Consider the following 17,695-nt stretch of genomic DNA (forward strand, 5'->3'; position numbering starts at 1 on the left):
CACACAACAAGCAATACCTCAATCATAGTGAGGAAGATCGTGAAGAAAGATTTTCAGCAAAAGGAGTTTCAGCATCAAAGATTCAGAGAAAGAGATCCAGGTTCAGATCTTGATAATACTCTGCGACAGAAAGGATACAAGGGTTAGAGATCTGAACGGAAGGAGTCATTTAATTCCGCTGCACCCAATGTAAGGTTTCCTAAAGTTTATATGTGTTTATTTCATCGTTTTAGAAAGTTCATATTTAGGGTGTTAATCAACATACTTGTGAATAGATCTAAGATCCTGGTAAAATAATTTCCAACACACTATAGATTTAGAATTGCACTCTCAATTATATAGAACGCTCTATATGTTCCACGATATAGATACGCTATGAAATTTAACCATCGTTCTAATCCCAATAATCAAAGATCCTCTATAGATGATTTACACCGAGTAGGGATAAATTTACCGTTTCACCCCTCAATATGTTTTATCCTTAAAACACTTAGCTTCCTATAAATGATCAGTAAACTAATATAATTACTGAAACAAGAGCTCTTCCATTTATCTCTATTAAGCTAGCTCGAAGGAAATCATCATTTCACTTCTATATCCAGATAGAAGCTATAGATTCCATATCTATGATTAGCAATCCCACTCAATTGTACTATCATGTTCCCAAGATGTACGTGTGACTCGAACCAAATAGTAGGCTTTAACTAACAACTCTAAGAACACAAATAACACTCTTGAAATCGAACCTAACCATGTCAGGATTAAGATCTTTTGATCTAAGATCAACCAGTGATATTGACTTAGAAATATACAACGATAAGATTATAATATCTTTATCAAGATCAATATCAGTCTCAGTCCAATGTATACTCCATTCATCTGATACTAACATATTTTGCCAATGTTCTGGGAAGAACATAACACTTATCTAAGGTTTAAGTAAGTTTTATCGCTGACTATCACATCAGTGTAAATCCAGTGCACTGATGAATCATAGGACATTATCTTTTAAAGCATATAATCACAATTACCTTCCACCGTATTGACATCACTGTAATTGTAAATGACTATATGTTCTAATTTTAACAGAAATTGTATATTTCACCATAAACATGAAAACTACACGTAAACATAAATGACTTATAATCTTCTATTTATAACAAATAAGATTACATTAAAATAGGTTTTATTTAGGGCATAAAATTCCAACAGTAATTTCTAGGGGTGTTCATCAAACTGCTCAAACCGCTCGCACCGCACCACACTAAAAAAAAAAATGCGGTTTGAAATTTTTTGTGGTGCAGTCGCGGTTTGAATTTTTCCTAAACTGCGCAGTTCGGTGCAGTTTGCGGTTTTGAATTGTTAATATGCAGTTCAAACCGCACCGCACCGCACATTATAAAAATACCAATTTTTATATTTATTTAGGTCCAATATGTGAATGTCTAACTCAAACCCCACTAATTATTGTATTGTTTAAACTTAATTTTTTTTTCATATTTATTTTCAAGTCTTATGTATTTTTGACAAGTGTTTCTCAAGCTTTGTTGTATTTAGTGATAATTTAAACTGCAAAAACCGCACCGCACCATTTTTTGCGGTGCAATTTATGCGGTTTTTTATTTTTGCGGTGCAGGTGTAGTTGGGAAAATTAGAAAAACCGCATGTGTGGGTTAATTTGAAAAAATAATCAAAAACTGCACCACCTTCACCACGAACACTCCTAAATTTCTACAAAAAAAAAAAAAAAAAGAAAAATATTGGCACACCTAATCCAAGTAACAATCTTACCAAGAATATGTTTTAGTATTTTAAGAAATCAAAATGTTACTTGAAATTTTAATGAAAGATGTCATTGCATCGATAATGGTAAAATTTTTAGGCAAATAAATTAAAAGTAAAACATTGGATGGTGAAATTTTAGCTTGCAATTTTATTATTTATTCACTAAATTTTTGTCTAGCTCATTCATTTACGGGATAATTTACTTTTATCCTGTGAGACAGTGAGAGGCATAATTTTTTTTATAAATAATGTGTAAATTTTATACTGTGTACTGTATTAAAAAATTTTCATTGTTATTTTTTAGTTGTTCCACTGTTATTTTTAATTATTCTGTTTTTTATTTATTTTATAAAAACAATATTTTTCTAAATTTACCTTCATTTACTTTTATTTTACAAAAGAAAAATAAATAAATAAATAAAACCACTACAAGATTTTTCTAACCTTAGAGGCCAGATAAGTTCTAACTTTGTTCGAAAAGATGATGAGATAGTTATATGCGTTAATCACATTCTACACCATTTGGAATCATTTTAATACCCTCAAAATTATAATTCATTTTTATACCCTCAAAATGATAGTTAAGAACTGTAGAAATACAAACTCAAATTAAAGATCGTAAAAAAAACAAAAGGTTATGGCATGGTGAAATGGATTTAAACAGCTCAGTAACTGTAATAATCAAAATGCAACTCAATAACTGATAGCATCCGCATAAATATCAGTTGAACATTGTTCAAAGCTCTCAAAACAAAACTTTTCTGAGCATTATTGCAAGAAAAAAAACAAGTATCCGAGTATCATCAAATCAGAAGGCTAAACCGTTCTACATAATCACTGGAAAGTCAACTTCCATTGCTTTAGGATCCCGCAAAAGATATCAACGCTTCATAATTTAGTAGGGCTCAACTGGGACGCGGAACTTAGCTCCAGCATACACAGCTTTTGAACCGAGCTCCTCCTCAATTCGCAAGAGCTACAAGAATTAAATCAAAAGGAAGATGTGAAAAAACAGTGAAGAATAGACAAACAAATTGAACATATGAGAAAGATACAGTTTACAAGGTTTAGAAGATCAAACCTGGTTGTACTTGGCAAGACGCTCCGACCTACAGGGAGCTCCGGTCTTGATTTGACCCTACAGAAATAGATTTCAGAAAAGTAGTTAGATAGCCAATTGAAGACTGGAAAAAGGTTTTAATTCATTCAAACACAGCATTTCGTTAGATGGTTACCGTTGCCAAACCCACGGAGAGATCAGCAATGAAGGTGTCCTCAGTCTCTCCACTGCAAGCAAGTAATGCAATAATTTAATTAATGATCAAGAAATGAAAAGAGTTTCTATCAGCAAGGCTGCTTGTCAGGGTTCGATGTTCTAACCTGCGGTGGCTTGCCATAACACCCCAACCAGCTTTCTTAGACATTCTTACAGCTTCAATGCTCTCTGTTACAGACCCAATTTGGTTAACCTGAAACAAATCACAACAGGGTTATTCACTTAAAATTATACCACTTCAACAGAACTCGAATCGACACATCTCAAGGATGACTAAACAAAATTTAGTGAGTACCTTGAGAAGAAGAGCATTGCAAGACTTTTCCTTGATTGCCTTCTCAACCCTCTGAAAGAATAAGAAGCACAAAACTGTTAGATTTTTTATTTTCAAAAAGAACTGAAATATAATAAAAGGTAACAAATGCAAACCTTTGGGTTGGTGACAAGAAGATCATCTCCTACAATTTGTACTTGTTCACCACATTCAGCGGTCATCTTGGCATAGTGCTCCCAGTCATCTTGGTCAAATGGATCCTCAATGGAAACAATAGGGTACTCACTTACGAAAGACTTGTAGAGATCTTTGAGAGCATCTCCTGAGATCTTCTCGGAGCCATTGTTGTTCTGAAGAAAAGAAAGATGAAGGTAAATCAAAAACTTCTGTAACAAAATATTCAATAGGAATAAAGGTAACTAATTAATCAGTCAAACCACTCCATGAAGTGATCGACTTAGGAGTTCACAATCTTGAAAATAAAATGAACTTTTGCTTCATGTGAGGTTGTCATTTTTAACTAAACAGAGGTTGTTTAAAACAAACTACAACACATTTACAGTGACATGTTACTCACCTCCTCCTTAAAATTCAAGTCGTAGGTTTTATCTGATCCATAAAACTCTGAGGCAGCAACATCCATTCCAATAACAACCTACAAGAGAGAAACCATATTCTTAATCAGTTACGCTGAATAAATATCTTGTGATTTTGAAGTCAATATAGATAAGAAAATCATTATGATCTTCTTTATATAGTATTACTGGAAATGAAACTAACTTTGCCAGTGTATCCAGCCTTAGCAATGGCAGTCTTGAGCAATTCAAGACCTTCTTTGTTTTCCTAAATCAACCAGAAAAAAAGGGGACATTAGTAAGCTGGTAAAAGAGAAGCGAAATAATTTGAGGAATACTTTCAGGAATTAAGTGCATATGCAATTCTAAGAATCTCACTTGAATGTTAGGTGCAAAGCCACCTTCATCACCAACATTAGTTGCATCTTGACCGTATTTCTTTTTAATTACAGACTACAAAAGGGGAAAACAGAAGTTGGTAAGTAACAATTATAGACAAAAGTACAAGTCCTTAAAAATACAAAATATAAAATTTACCTTCAAATTGTGATATACTTCAACTCCCATCTTCATGGCCTCCTTAAATGAGGAAGCTCCAACAGGAAGAATCATGAACTCCTGCAAGAACATAAAAATCAGATACTTTAACTAAAGAACCATTCATGACAAAAATGAATTCTATGAAAATCAGTCAAAAGGCATGCCTGCATTGCAAGTTTGTTTCCGGCATGTGATCCACCGTTGATGACATTGAAAGCAGGAACAGGCAAAACCAAGTTCTTGTTTCCAGCAAGGTTTGCAATGTGCTGCGTTCAACAATAAGAGGTAATAAAGATATCAGATTTAGTGATAAAAAATAAATGCATTTATCATAAATCAAAATATACTTGTCTGAACTTCATTGCTCATCTCCTTGACTTCCTACGAAATCAAGATGAGAGACCTTATTGAAAACAGCATAATCATTAGATTTTAAAGTTCACCATAGTATACCTGGTACAGGGGGGTTTTCGCAACATGGGCACCTGCTTTGCAGAGTGCAAGAGACACAGCCAATATGGCATTTGCACCAAGCTGAAAAGACGCAAATAACATTTTTAATGCAAATTACAAAAATAAGCATATAACTTTTGACTTTTAAACTAGTGAAGATTGTTCTACCTTTTGTTTGCACCAACCCCACTCGTTTACAGTTCCATCAAGTTGTTGAACCATGAAGTTGTCAATCTCAGTCTGCTTGGTTGGGTCCTAAAAAGAGCAAAAACCAATTTCAATAAATTTGCAGGAATGATTTTCAGAAGATATTACAGAATATCAATTATTCACTAAATTGTGTTGGTGAATAAAGACTATCGTTGAAATAAATATTGTCCTGAACTTTTATTCAAAGCTGTGGTATAGAGATATTGTTTAGTGAAATAAAAACTTTTCAAAACACTAAATTTTCAACGACTTAAATGTAAAGATGAGGGTTTGAAGCAAATTGAACTAACCTTTCCAATCAAAGCAGGGCCGATGATAGCGTTCACATTCTCAACAGCCTACATGTCCAGAGAAACGATTAGATTAAACACATATAAACAACCCTATCAAACAGATCAATCAAGTGCGACAGTAAAACTATGAGACCGATCCTTACCTTAAGCACACCTTTTCCAAGGTAGTCTGATCCTCCATCCCTTAGCTCAAGGGCCTCGTAGACTCCTAGTAAAATCAAATAGGAAAAACACAAAATATCTCAAACACAGTTCTAAGATATGCCTATCTGAACAAAAAAGCCCTTAAAACTAGTTTTACACAAATTTTATATTTTTAAGTTTCATTTAAATCCAAAGCATTCAATACATTAAGGTACACTAAGATACATATGATTTGAGTGAACTTAGAATTCAAAACAATTTTATAATCAAACAGATCAAAAGCGTTAAAATTAGCGATTCAGCTAATCAAGTATCATACCAGTAGATGCACCACTTGGAACAGCGGCTCTAGCCAAGTGACCATCAGACAATTTGATATCGACCTGCCATAACGAAAACCCATCAATATAATCAAACACTTCATCTTACAAACAAAAAAAAGCAAAAAAAAATACATACTTTACATAAAATCTACAGATAAAAAACGTAGGTATATACTGTTCCTAGCAATCGGAGCAGTAAAATTCTCAATAAACGATTAGAAAAGAAGCGATTTTGCAATCGCAATTGGATCTGGGAGTTACGAAACCATAATTTGAGAAAACCGAATCCAAAAAGTGACCTAGAACAGGAAAAGAGTGAAAAAGATTAAGATATGTACCTCGACGGTAGGGTTGCCACGGCTGTCGAAGATCTGCCTTGCCTTAACAGCTTGAATGGTAGCCATTAGAAGAGGATTGAGGTTGAAGAAGAGAAAATGAATTTAGATCGAGAGTTGTTGTGAGAAAAAGGTGTGACTGTGAGTAGCGTTAGTTCCGAGAGTGAACTATTTGTAGAGAACTTAGTTTAATTTTGGCCGTACGATTAATTTTTAGGTTTATCGCTAATCGCAGCCGTTAATCTCACATAAAGTACATTTTACTTTTCTTATATTGACTCGTGTCTTGCGCTAGTAGTAACAACCAGTGGGCGGTCATTTTGATGGTTTTACTGATTATTACCTTTTTTTTTTTTTTTTTTTTTAAGATATTTGCTTTTTCAATTTTAAAGCTATGTTACACACAAATATATTAAAACTATAGGAGCTTGTTTGATTGTGTTTTTCAGTTTTCAGTTTTTAAAATTATGTTTTTAAAAGTGTGAATAGAAAACAGTTTTTTGTCATTTTAAAAATTTAATAGTGTTTGGCACAAATTTTTAAAAACTGTTTTTAGATTTTTTTCTTACGAAAAAAAATCAATATTTTAGCACCATACCATGACATTAACCCATCTGGGTCTAGACTCGGGTATGGTTTCGGGTCTAGGATCCGAGTATGTTAGCAAAATATAAAATACAATATGTTAGACAAAAAAAAATTATTTTTGAAAATTGAAAACAACATTTTGATGTTTTCTGTTTTCTAGTTTTTTAAAACTCAATTTTTAAAAAACAGTTTTGAAAAATTTTTGCCAAACGATTCCTAATAGTTTTTAAAAACTGTTTTCAGTTTTAAAAAATAGAAAACAGTTTTTAAACTATAAAGCCAAACAGCCTCTAGGCTTCTTCTATGCATTTTTCTTCGTTTGAGATGAAAACTACGTTCAAATTCATAGTTTATAAAGACATTTCAAACCTAAAAAAAATCATTGTTTAAAGAAGTAGAAAAAAAAAACTAATGTTCAATTTTTTTTTTATTTAAGCGTTTATATATTGCAACCATGTTTTATTTGGACTCGAACCTAAGACTTCCAACACACACCCACCTATGGCCACTTCAAATCTACCCTTTATTGCTTTTTCAATAAATAAAAAATAATAACCTTTATTACCATTTCAAACAAACAAAAAAAATCTCCCTTTGAAAAAAAAAATGAGCCTACATTTAAAAATTAAAAAAAAAATTACATTGTATATTGTATTTTTTAATTTTTTTTATATTTATATATATATATTTTTTTTTTTGCTAAATATTTAAATCATTAAGCTAAAATAAAAAGTTTGGTGAGCACATGGGGACTCACCTCCCAAAAACAAAACAAACTATTACAAGTGTGAGACAAACCATTACAACTAACAGAAAATCTACTACTATCGAGAGAACAAAGCAGGATGGAAAAAGAAAAATGGAGGTTCCAATGCGGCGATTGACCCTCCACTAGAGCTTACACCAGCTGCAAACTATTGGAGTAAAAATCAACTTTTGCAACTTTAACATCCAAAGCCAAACGAATCCCAAATTTCAAAGCCTCCAATTCTCCTTGCAGAACGGAAAATCTACTACTATCGAGAGAACAAACCAGGATGGAAAAAGAAAAATGGAGGTTCCAATGCGGCGGTTGACCCTCCACCAGAGCTTACACCAGCTGCAAACTATTGGAGTAAAAATCAACTTTTGCAACGTTAACATCCAAAGCCAAACAAATCCCAAATTTCAGAGCCTCCAATTCTCCTTGCAGAACGGAGTGACCTTAAACTTTCACCGCCCCAAAGCACTTGGCGAAACCAGCTTCGTCAAAGATGACAGCCGCCACCGCACCATCGTCGATCGACGAAGCATAGTCCACAAAGCATTTCACACGGCCTGGTCTAGGTAGACCCCAACGAACCACTTTCGTACCACCATAATTCTCACTGTTAACATTGCCAAACCCCAACAATGTACAGTGTTCTTGGAAGCTATTCTCCACGGCATCACGAAACACGGACAACACCAACGGAACACTGTTGTGGAAAATTTCATTCCTAACAATCCACAATTTATAGTACAAAACTGCACCATAAAGAAAAAACTCATCTTTTTCTTTCCACATCGAATGTTGCATAAAAGGAGGGTTAAGAAGCCAAGAAACAACATCTCTCCCATTGCCAAGGTTGAAATTGTTAATATGAATATTCCATTTAGTAGAAAACTAGAGGTACCTAGTGACATAGATGTTGGCTACGAAGTGGCCACATCATCACTGGCGATATCACCACACAGCACACACTGCCCAGGACTTGTGCCAATAATTGACTGCAGCTTGAAACCAAAAGGCAATGCATCCTGACAGAGCTTCCATAGGAAGAGCTTGAACCTGTCATGTATCTTAGCCTTCCAAATGTGACAGAACGTATCATCTCTAACACTAAAACGAGCCGCATTAAGATCCCAATACGCCCGTTTGAGCGTGAACTCCCTTGTAGGGGCAGATTTCCAGCAAAGTGAGTCATTACTCTAGAGCAAATTGGTCTTGATGCCATTAATCATGCTAGCAAATTCTGGTCTAAACAGAATGAAATCAACTATTTGTTCCAACCAGCCCCCGACTCCGTCATAAGATCCCCCATAGAAATGTTCTCTTTGGACATCGGATTGATGGCACCCGTTACATTCAACGCCATCTCTACCCATCCAATTATGATTCCAAATGCTAACCTTGGACTTCCTTCCAATAATTCAAATCATTTCTCTGCAATAAAGTCCCTAGTGGCCTAAATCCCTCTTGCCATCGAAGAGGCCGACGAAGGGAGATTTGAAGAGAGAAAGTTTGAATGTCTACAATATTTCTCCACCAACAAAGTCTTCCAAAGAGTTAAATTTTCAGAAGCCATCAACTAACCCAGCTTAGCAATCAAACAGAAATTAATATCCTCTGTTCTTCTAAAGCCTAATTCGCCACACGATTTCGGCTTACAAAGAGAGTCCTAAGCCTTAAGAGCGAGAAATCTTCCTTCCTTAGTATGTCCCATCTACTATAATTTTTGAAGGATACAATCAATCTTGTTAGTGATCTTACGCGAGAGCAAAAAAACTGACATAGTATAAATCGATATCGAAGCCAGAACACTCTTGATCAAAGTCGTTCTTACTGCCTAGGAAAGCAGTCTAGCTCTCCAACCTTCGAATCGTGAGCTTATCTTGTCAATGAGATTAAAAATTGAAGTGGTTTTATGCATTTTCATTGCTTGGAGTTAGGATAGACTTTAATCATTTTTCTCGTACATCGCATAGTTTTATACTTAGTGTTTTTGCTTTCTTTTACCTTATGAATGTTGACCTCTATTTATGCGCACAGGTAGACCAGCTCGATCCGAGTTGGCTCAGAATCGCGTGAAAATTACAGAAGTTTTGAGCAATCTTCTAGTTAGGGATCGAGATTGGCATCTTGCAAGAACACAAACTAATTTGAGCAGACGCCAGACTTTAGCGAGAATCAGTATACAAGGAGCCTTTTGAGAAACAGAAAGTAAAGATTAAAAGGCGTCTTTCTAAGCAAACTCCATGGCAAATTGCAGGTAATGAGCTTCCATTTTAATAGATAATTTTCTATGAGTTCATATGATTGTTTATAATTAGTGTATCTTTTATAGATATGATTTTTCTGAAGAGTGCTCTGGTACCTCACGGGATCCAATTTGCGGTGCTTTTGTTGTACTCCTCGCACATCAGGGTCTATGTTCAAACGATTACACATAACCTTAGGCAAAATTCCGACCATGTCTGAATGTTTCCACGGGAAGACATTCGGGTTTTGTTTGAGAAATCACCAAACTTTCTTGTTGCTACAAAGTTAATTTAGAACCAATTTTCAAAACTTTAGAATTATCAAAGGAGTCAATTGGTACCTCTATAGTCTTTTCACTAGATTGTGTTGTGTTAAATCAAGTACTACTGAGTGTTGTACCACATGCACTACTTACTTAAGTGTACTAGTATTGGTAACATCGGATCGTACCCTTTGAACATTACATACTGTACCAATACACTCAATATTGTTATCGTACTAGTATTGGTAGTATATGAATCACACACACAACATGTAATTTACATACATACACACACATATACATATTCTATGCTAGTCTTACCTTGTTTCCAAATTCAAGTGTGTTGGTCGACCTGAACGGAAAATCACGTGTTGGACAGAGGTCCTATGTCACGATCACATAAATCGGGTAAACAACATGCTAAACCTTTCTGGGGACCTAAACTCAAAACTAGAAATTTTTCTATCGATAAAAAGTAAGGCAAATCCCTAATTATTGTAGAAACACGAGAAAAGCGATACTACGAGAAAACTTCTTGAAAAATGGTGAGTCGTTTTTCTGGTTCTGCACTAGTAAAAACGGTCGACTGTTTTTGTAGAAACAGTTTGCCATTTTTCACTGTAGAAAGATAAAGAGTCTCCAAATCGACTCAAAATAATCCAAAACTTTGTACTAAACTCCAGATCATCTAATAATATCATAATAGACCAATATCAAGCAATATAACCTCAAAATATGCAAAAATTTAAAAACTACCATTGTTGAGCCAAGTTTGAGTTCTTTAACTCAAACTTGCTTAACTCAAGAATCAACCACTAAATATAGCTTAAACATGCTTTAAACAACATCAAATAACCCCATCAATCAACCCAAGATAAAACCCTATTTGTATATAGCCTAATTCAATACTCATGCATGCTTGAACTTAAGGAAAACCTAAAAAACTCAAGAAGAAGAGTATTAGGACCTTAACTTAGGTCTTGGCTTTCAATTTCCCTTCAATTATTGATGAAAATCACTGGAAATTGATGAGAAAAGAGGCTGGTTCTCTTGGTTCTTCTAAAGTCGAGGAAGAGATAAGGATGAGGTTATGAGATAACTTCTTATTTTTTTCTTAGCATAGATAAAATAAAAATAAATCCTTAAATATTTTGTTTACTCTCACTAAACAATTCAGAATAAGTGGAATTAATCCACAAAATTTACTAAAGGACAAAACTCCACCAAATGGCAAAAGTCTAATTTTGTCCCTTACTTCACACTTAAACAACTTAAAGGTCTAGAAGTAAAATAGTCCAAAACTATAACCCCGCCTAATCTCGATATTTCAAATATCAACCTTATAATTGTCCCACTAGATCAAAGGTTCTAAGTTAAACCACGTGACTCTAATGGCCATCCGTCGTATTTTTTATTATTACCGAGCAAAAATCATAAAAATTATAAATTTCACATATGACATATAAAATACACTTAGAATTTAATAAAATCTCCGGAATTGAAAAATTATAACTTTCATGCCTATTTTCTGAAAATGGGACCAACAATAAATATAATAATGTAAAATCATAACATATTAATAATTAATGTTAATTGTTATAATAATCTATATTCTAATCATGTGGTCATTACATGAACTCTTTTTCTAATACTTCATTGCCTCATTGTAATTGCTCTAATAATGTCACAACTCACTCTCTTGCACAATTAGCTATCACACTTGATTCCAATCGTGTGTGGTGGCTGAGTCTTCCTAGTTGTCTCGAGTAAAGGCTTATTTTTATTGGCTTTGTGCCTAATAATATTTGAGGAACTTCATTAAAAAAATACTAATATCTAAATTTTTAGAAATATTAAAGAGCATATGTGTGGTGCCCAATGCTATTATAAAATATTATAATATTATTAATATAATTAAATATTAAGCGATATATAATTAATTATTTCTTTACAATATTAATTATTTGCAAAACATAACTTGTAACGGTGTAAGATACTCACAACAGCTCTTTTGAAAAAGCATCTTCATTCAAAATTTAAAGAATCATGTAAGAAATACATTCTATTAGTTGCTTCAAATAGTTCTTTATTTTAGAGAAGCAAAATCTTTGCCCTAAGGGTATCTCCAATGAGAAAACTCAAATTTGATGTTAAATCAATACCAAAAAATTACTATTTCAACACTATTTTTTTTTCAATTCCAACCACAACACTAAAAATTACACTAAATTTATATTATTTATTATTTTATTAATATAATAACAATAGTTTAATACTAAATATATATAATTATTTACTTTTTCTTTTTTTAAAGTATTATTTAATTATTAAAAAATTAATAAAAAAAAATAGTGTGGTCTACAGTGTCCCACCTGTAGACCCACTAAATTAGGTGGGACCAGGGGCGGAGCTAGGATTGAATTGTAGGGGGGCCAATAGCACGAGCAATGTATACGATAACAAGGCTTCATATATAGTGATTTTAATGATTGATATTTTTTACCGAATGGTGCTAACTATTTATGAGTGATCTAATATCAATCACTTAAATTAATTTAAAATTTTACAAATATTTTTATGCAATAAAATAAAATACATAAATCAAATAATCTAATAATTAATAAGATTTATAAGAGTAATTAATTATCAACCACTAGAAAATATTTTATATCATTTTAATATTTAAAACAAATGATTAGCATATTGAAAAATAGCCTAACAATATTATGAATAGTATTAAAAAAATAAAAATAAAACTAAAATAATGTGTAATAATTGAACTAAAATATAGCTATAATGTATGCATCATAGAAAAATTAAACTAAAATATTTTTTTCGTTGACGAAACAGATAAATAATTTACTAAAACAATTTGTAAGGTCTCCTACAAAAATTCAAATAATATTTATATAAAATTGATTAACATTAACATTAACAATTAACATTAACTCACATTTTGTTAAAAAAAAACTTATTTTTTAGTATTTATTTTAAAATACTATATATTTCAAATGACATATATGTCCAGTTATTTACTTAATTACTATCTCCATATAAATTTCAGAGTTGACTTTTCAACTCACTTTTTCTCTATACATATAATATATTTATTTTAATACATGAAAGAAAACAAGAGCTATTATCTATGTATATATGCTAATTATATTGATGTAAAATTCAGGGGGGCAGGGCCATCCTAAATTTGTATCTACATCCGCCCCTGGGTGGGACACTGTGTAGACAAAGTCATTTATGAGGATATGTTTAGTGTTCCATTAGAATTTTTAAAGCTCTTCATTTATTTTTTATTAGTTTCTCTCTCCTTTCCTTTTTATTTAATTATTTAATTGTTTTTTTGAACATACAAGTATATAAAAATATCATATTTAAAGGATTTAGAGAAAAAAAAATTAGAAAATTTAATTATATGGCGTACTATAAAATTTTGATGTAAATTAAATAAAGTTAGGTTTTAGTAATATATTTTGAAAGATAGAGTAGAAAAGTTGTTGGGAGTGCTCTAAGGAACATTAAAATTGACTACTAGTAGTGTCTAGCAGTTTTTAGACCTGTTACTTTACAATTAATTAGTGATAATCTTTAAAAGTTATTACATTAAATTATATAGAACGCGATACTTAATTGTACCAACAATAATATTGACATGTTGGAAGGAAGCACTACTACTAGTTACTAGTAGTGTCTAACACTACTTAAAAATGATATTTTATAAATAATTAGTATATTTTATAATAATTATTAAATTAAATTAAGTAAATTTTAATATTTAATTATACCAACTATACTTATACCATTAGTACCTTTTCACATCAATATATCCATTAATGAATAAAAAAACATGAATGATTAGAGATAGTAGCATGGCTTTCACAATCGAATATTCAGTTGTGACATATTGGCATATCCTTAGCCTGGTCCCACCATCACTACGGTTGACTATTCCAACTGCAAAAATCTGCCAACATTTGCTTACAACTTCTCAAAATGTTTTTATTATAATAAGGTTCATAAAAATAAAATGTTTATAATAAGAAAAGAACATTATATCAAGTTTTTTTTGGGCATTAATCTTGCATCTTTACAATAATCTCAAAACACATTGAATAATCAATTTATAGTTATACTATTGGATTTCGAGTATTATTTTCATATCATCAATATCCCATTTTCATATTCATTCAAGTTTGTCCCTTTTCATTAGTTTGGCTCCGATTTTAAACATTACTTCTCCATTTCAATGAAGAAGAAGGAAATAGAAAAATCAACTCCCAATCCTAATTTTCCACTCATTTCAAATAGTACCACCATTGTGATTTTGATGAAACTTTTTTCTAATGACATAATTACCTTCATTTTAAACTAATTAATGACATTATTAATTTTTTTTTTATATACAACTCAATACAGAAAAAATATATTTTATTAATTTGAAACATTGTGTCGATAAAAAAAAATTGAAACATAGTACATTTTTTAAAAAAAGTTTTGTTGCCATCTCAAAAATTATTTATAGTAATATTCTATTTTATTATTTTTATTTAAAATATTAACAGTAAAACTATTCAAATTTTATATTTTTATTGAAATTTTTACATGAAAATATTAATTTTTTTATTATAAAAATACATTCATAAAGTGTGGGCAACATTTTTGTTTTTAATGAGCTTTTTATTACCAAAATATCACTTACACATCACCTCAAATTGCATAATATTTTTCCTTTTTTTTTCTTATTAATTTCTTTTTATTTTTATTTTCTATTTTAGTTTTTCAGTTTCTCTTCCCTTCTCTTTTTTAATTTTTCGTTCAAAAAAATTCATTCTTTCACAGGATCAAAACCTACGATCATATCTGTTGACCGAGATTTTCGGCAACTAATAAAATATTATAAAATTACTGAGCTGTAAGAAAGTGAGAGAAGGATTTTTACGTGGTTGGGGCGTTAATGAGCCTTAGTTCACGAGTCTTTGTTATTTATGGATGTCTTTAATACAGAGAATATACTTGGGAGAGTTTCACCCTTATAAATACAGAGAATGTTCTTGGTGAGTATTTACTCTACTTGCTCATATGCAGCCCAAGATTCTCGATTCCATTTAATGAGCTTTGAGGGGGTATTTATAGTGTTTTTGGTGGGGTAATCCCTAGAATTGTCCTTACAAGTGTATCTGTAAGTATCCATAAAGTTGGGTATTCTCAATGAATATACCATGGGTAATGCATGGTCAAATCCCTAGGTGCTGTAGGGTTTTTATGTGGAATGTCCTTTTTGCCTTTTGATTGACGTGACTCTTCACAGTGTAGCCGTCGCTAGACTTAAATGATCATTACTGTGCCGCTGCTGGTTGGAGGTTGTGTCGTCAGACTTTATTGCGTGTAGCGGTCCCAACACGCTTCCTCCCATGCGGCATTTAATGCGACTTGATTGCTCAGGAGAAGCCTGACACCTCCCGGAGATGCTTTAACGCTATTCGAGTCTCCGGAAGCATATGAAGTTCCATGTGCCTTCTCCGGGGACTACGTCCCGGACGTTACCTTATGGCATAAAGACTTAGCAAATATTCTGAATTGCTTGATCCACGTGTCCCTATCTGATTGGTCCACGTATATTGGGCAAAATCAGGGGCAACATTTACCCCCCAAGCCTTGTTCTTTTGAAAAATGAAACAAGGCTTGCTCAAGTGCCTCCGGTTGACTCCTCGGTTTCCTGGCACGAGCTTTGAGCGTGTGAGGGTGTATTTAATGATGGTTTTTAATGCAGCGATTCACTTTTTGCAGGGGTCGATTCGTTTCGCGCCCATTGATTGATACGGCGCATTAATGGTGTCAGACGGATACTCAAACGTTTCCACCGCCTTTATTGTAAATCGATCTGGTCCGTTGATCTTTGAGCATTTGAATCGTGCGCTTCCCCCACCGTTCGATTGGTAGGTGATGACGCCCGTTCCTCATGCATTTTTGCCTATAAAAGCCACCACCTTTTCTTCATTTCGGTTACTTCCCATTTCTTGCCAACTTTGCTCAAATTTCCTCGAGAGAAAATTCTCAGACCTAAAGCAAGGCCTTTAAACACTCTGCGATTTTCCCAGTTCTTTTTCGCTCGTTGCTATCAGTTCTTCTTGTCTCTATTCAACTCACAGCAGGACCCCCAGTTTCAACACTTCATCGTAAGTTCTTTGCATCCTTTGCTTTATCATTGAATGGCATGCTATTACTTATCTGTTTGTTCTTTTCTGGGTTTGCATTCGAAGTTTCTGGGTATGCAAGTGTTTAAATCCTTCATATAGTCTGTTTGAGTTTACTACTCTAGTGATAGGATTGCTATTGTCACGCCTCTGTTGTTATTGTTTTCTTTTTTTTTTTTGTAGAAGGCCATACGTCCTTCGTATAATGGTTGCTTAGGGCATAGGACAGACCCTTTTTTTTTTCTTTCTGTTTTCCTTATCGCGTAAAGCCGTCTTCTGTGAATTTATTGCACCCGACTCTTGTCCAGGGAATCCTTCCAGGGTTTCCTGTGTGACACGTGTTCGGAGGGGGCCTCTTTCCAGCGGTTAGGGGACCCCCATTCCCTTTTTCTTAATTTAGGGTTTGGTATGGGGCCTAACTGCTGGAATCTTACTCTTTTTACAGAATAGAAAAATGTCTGCTTCTGGCTCAAAGTCATCAAAGAAAAGTGGTAAGCGCCTGGCTACCCTTGAGGAGGTCTCCCTGGGACCTGTTGCCCAGGAGGGGTATAAGTCCCCGGCGACCGGATGGGAAGCGGCCGAGCTTTACTCCATTCTGACCTGTCCCCATCAGTTGGAGAACATTGCGGAGGTTGCTGGAATCAAGCCTTCCACCTCAGGCACCTACCATCGGCCACCTCGCGACGCGGAGACGCCCAACCATAACTACGGCGGCTTCGAGGCCTGGAGCCAAGCGCACCTGATGGCTGGGGCCATGCTTCCTTTTCAAGATTATTTTGTTAATTTTCTAGTTTTTGTCGGCCTTGCGCCATACCAACTTATTCTCCAAGCATACCGCCTGCTTTCAGGCTTATTTATTTTTTATTCCGCCCGGGGATGGGGATCTCCTCGCCCGACGGAAATTTTGTATTTTTATGAACTTGTTTCCATCCCCAAGAAGGGGGACAAACTTAAGGACGGTTTTTATGGGTTCCGGGCCCACCCTGCTAACGAAGGGGTGGTCCTGTATAACAGGCAAACTCACGTTAAGGAGTATCGCCATCGTTTTTTCTTCTCCTCCAGATTCCGGGCAGTGGACCATCCGGAGCTCCTTACTGAGTGGGTGAGGATTCCTCCCTATGAACGGACTGCACCTACTCAGGCCTTTCTTCGGAGAGCCCAGGCCTTTGCCTCTTACGACCGGGCCGATCTTGACGTCGGGGGTCTGGTCACTACTGAGAACTGCAGGAAGGCAAAACTCATCCTTCCGCATCAATCTGTGGAGGACTCTAACCTTTCCTGGGTTATCTGTCCCAACGTGAGGGCGCCGGTCGCGGAGAAGACCTTCCGGGACGAGATCATTGCCACGGCAGAGAAGAAGTACCAGGAGTATCTCTACCGGAAGGCCCATGAGAAGGCGCACTCTAAGGCCCAGGCGGCTTCCGGGAAGA

General features: G+C 34.2%; 1 protein-coding gene across 1 annotated transcript; it reads right to left on the reverse strand.

The window, feature by feature from the left end:
- Window positions 1-2,454: 2,454 nt before the first annotated feature.
- On the reverse strand, window positions 2,455-6,451 carry LOC115709279 (enolase). Its single transcript, XM_030637343.2, has 17 exons — window positions 6,212-6,451; window positions 5,870-5,933; window positions 5,550-5,614; window positions 5,404-5,451; window positions 5,072-5,158; window positions 4,904-4,984; window positions 4,615-4,716; window positions 4,448-4,528; window positions 4,289-4,363; window positions 4,116-4,178; window positions 3,913-3,990; window positions 3,491-3,685; window positions 3,357-3,407; window positions 3,166-3,254; window positions 3,021-3,072; window positions 2,867-2,923; window positions 2,455-2,761 (listed from the first exon to the last, which is right to left on the reverse strand). Exons 1-17 carry the CDS (start codon window positions 6,275-6,277, stop codon window positions 2,681-2,683), a joined length of 1,335 nt encoding a protein of 444 aa, XP_030493203.1. The 5' UTR covers window positions 6,278-6,451; the 3' UTR covers window positions 2,455-2,680.
- Between the last annotated feature and the right edge of the window lie 11,244 nt (window positions 6,452-17,695).

Source organism: Cannabis sativa, chromosome 3, assembly GCF_029168945.1.
Source record: "Cannabis sativa cultivar Pink pepper isolate KNU-18-1 chromosome 3, ASM2916894v1, whole genome shotgun sequence".
NCBI lineage: Eukaryota > Viridiplantae > Streptophyta > Magnoliopsida > Rosales > Cannabaceae > Cannabis > Cannabis sativa.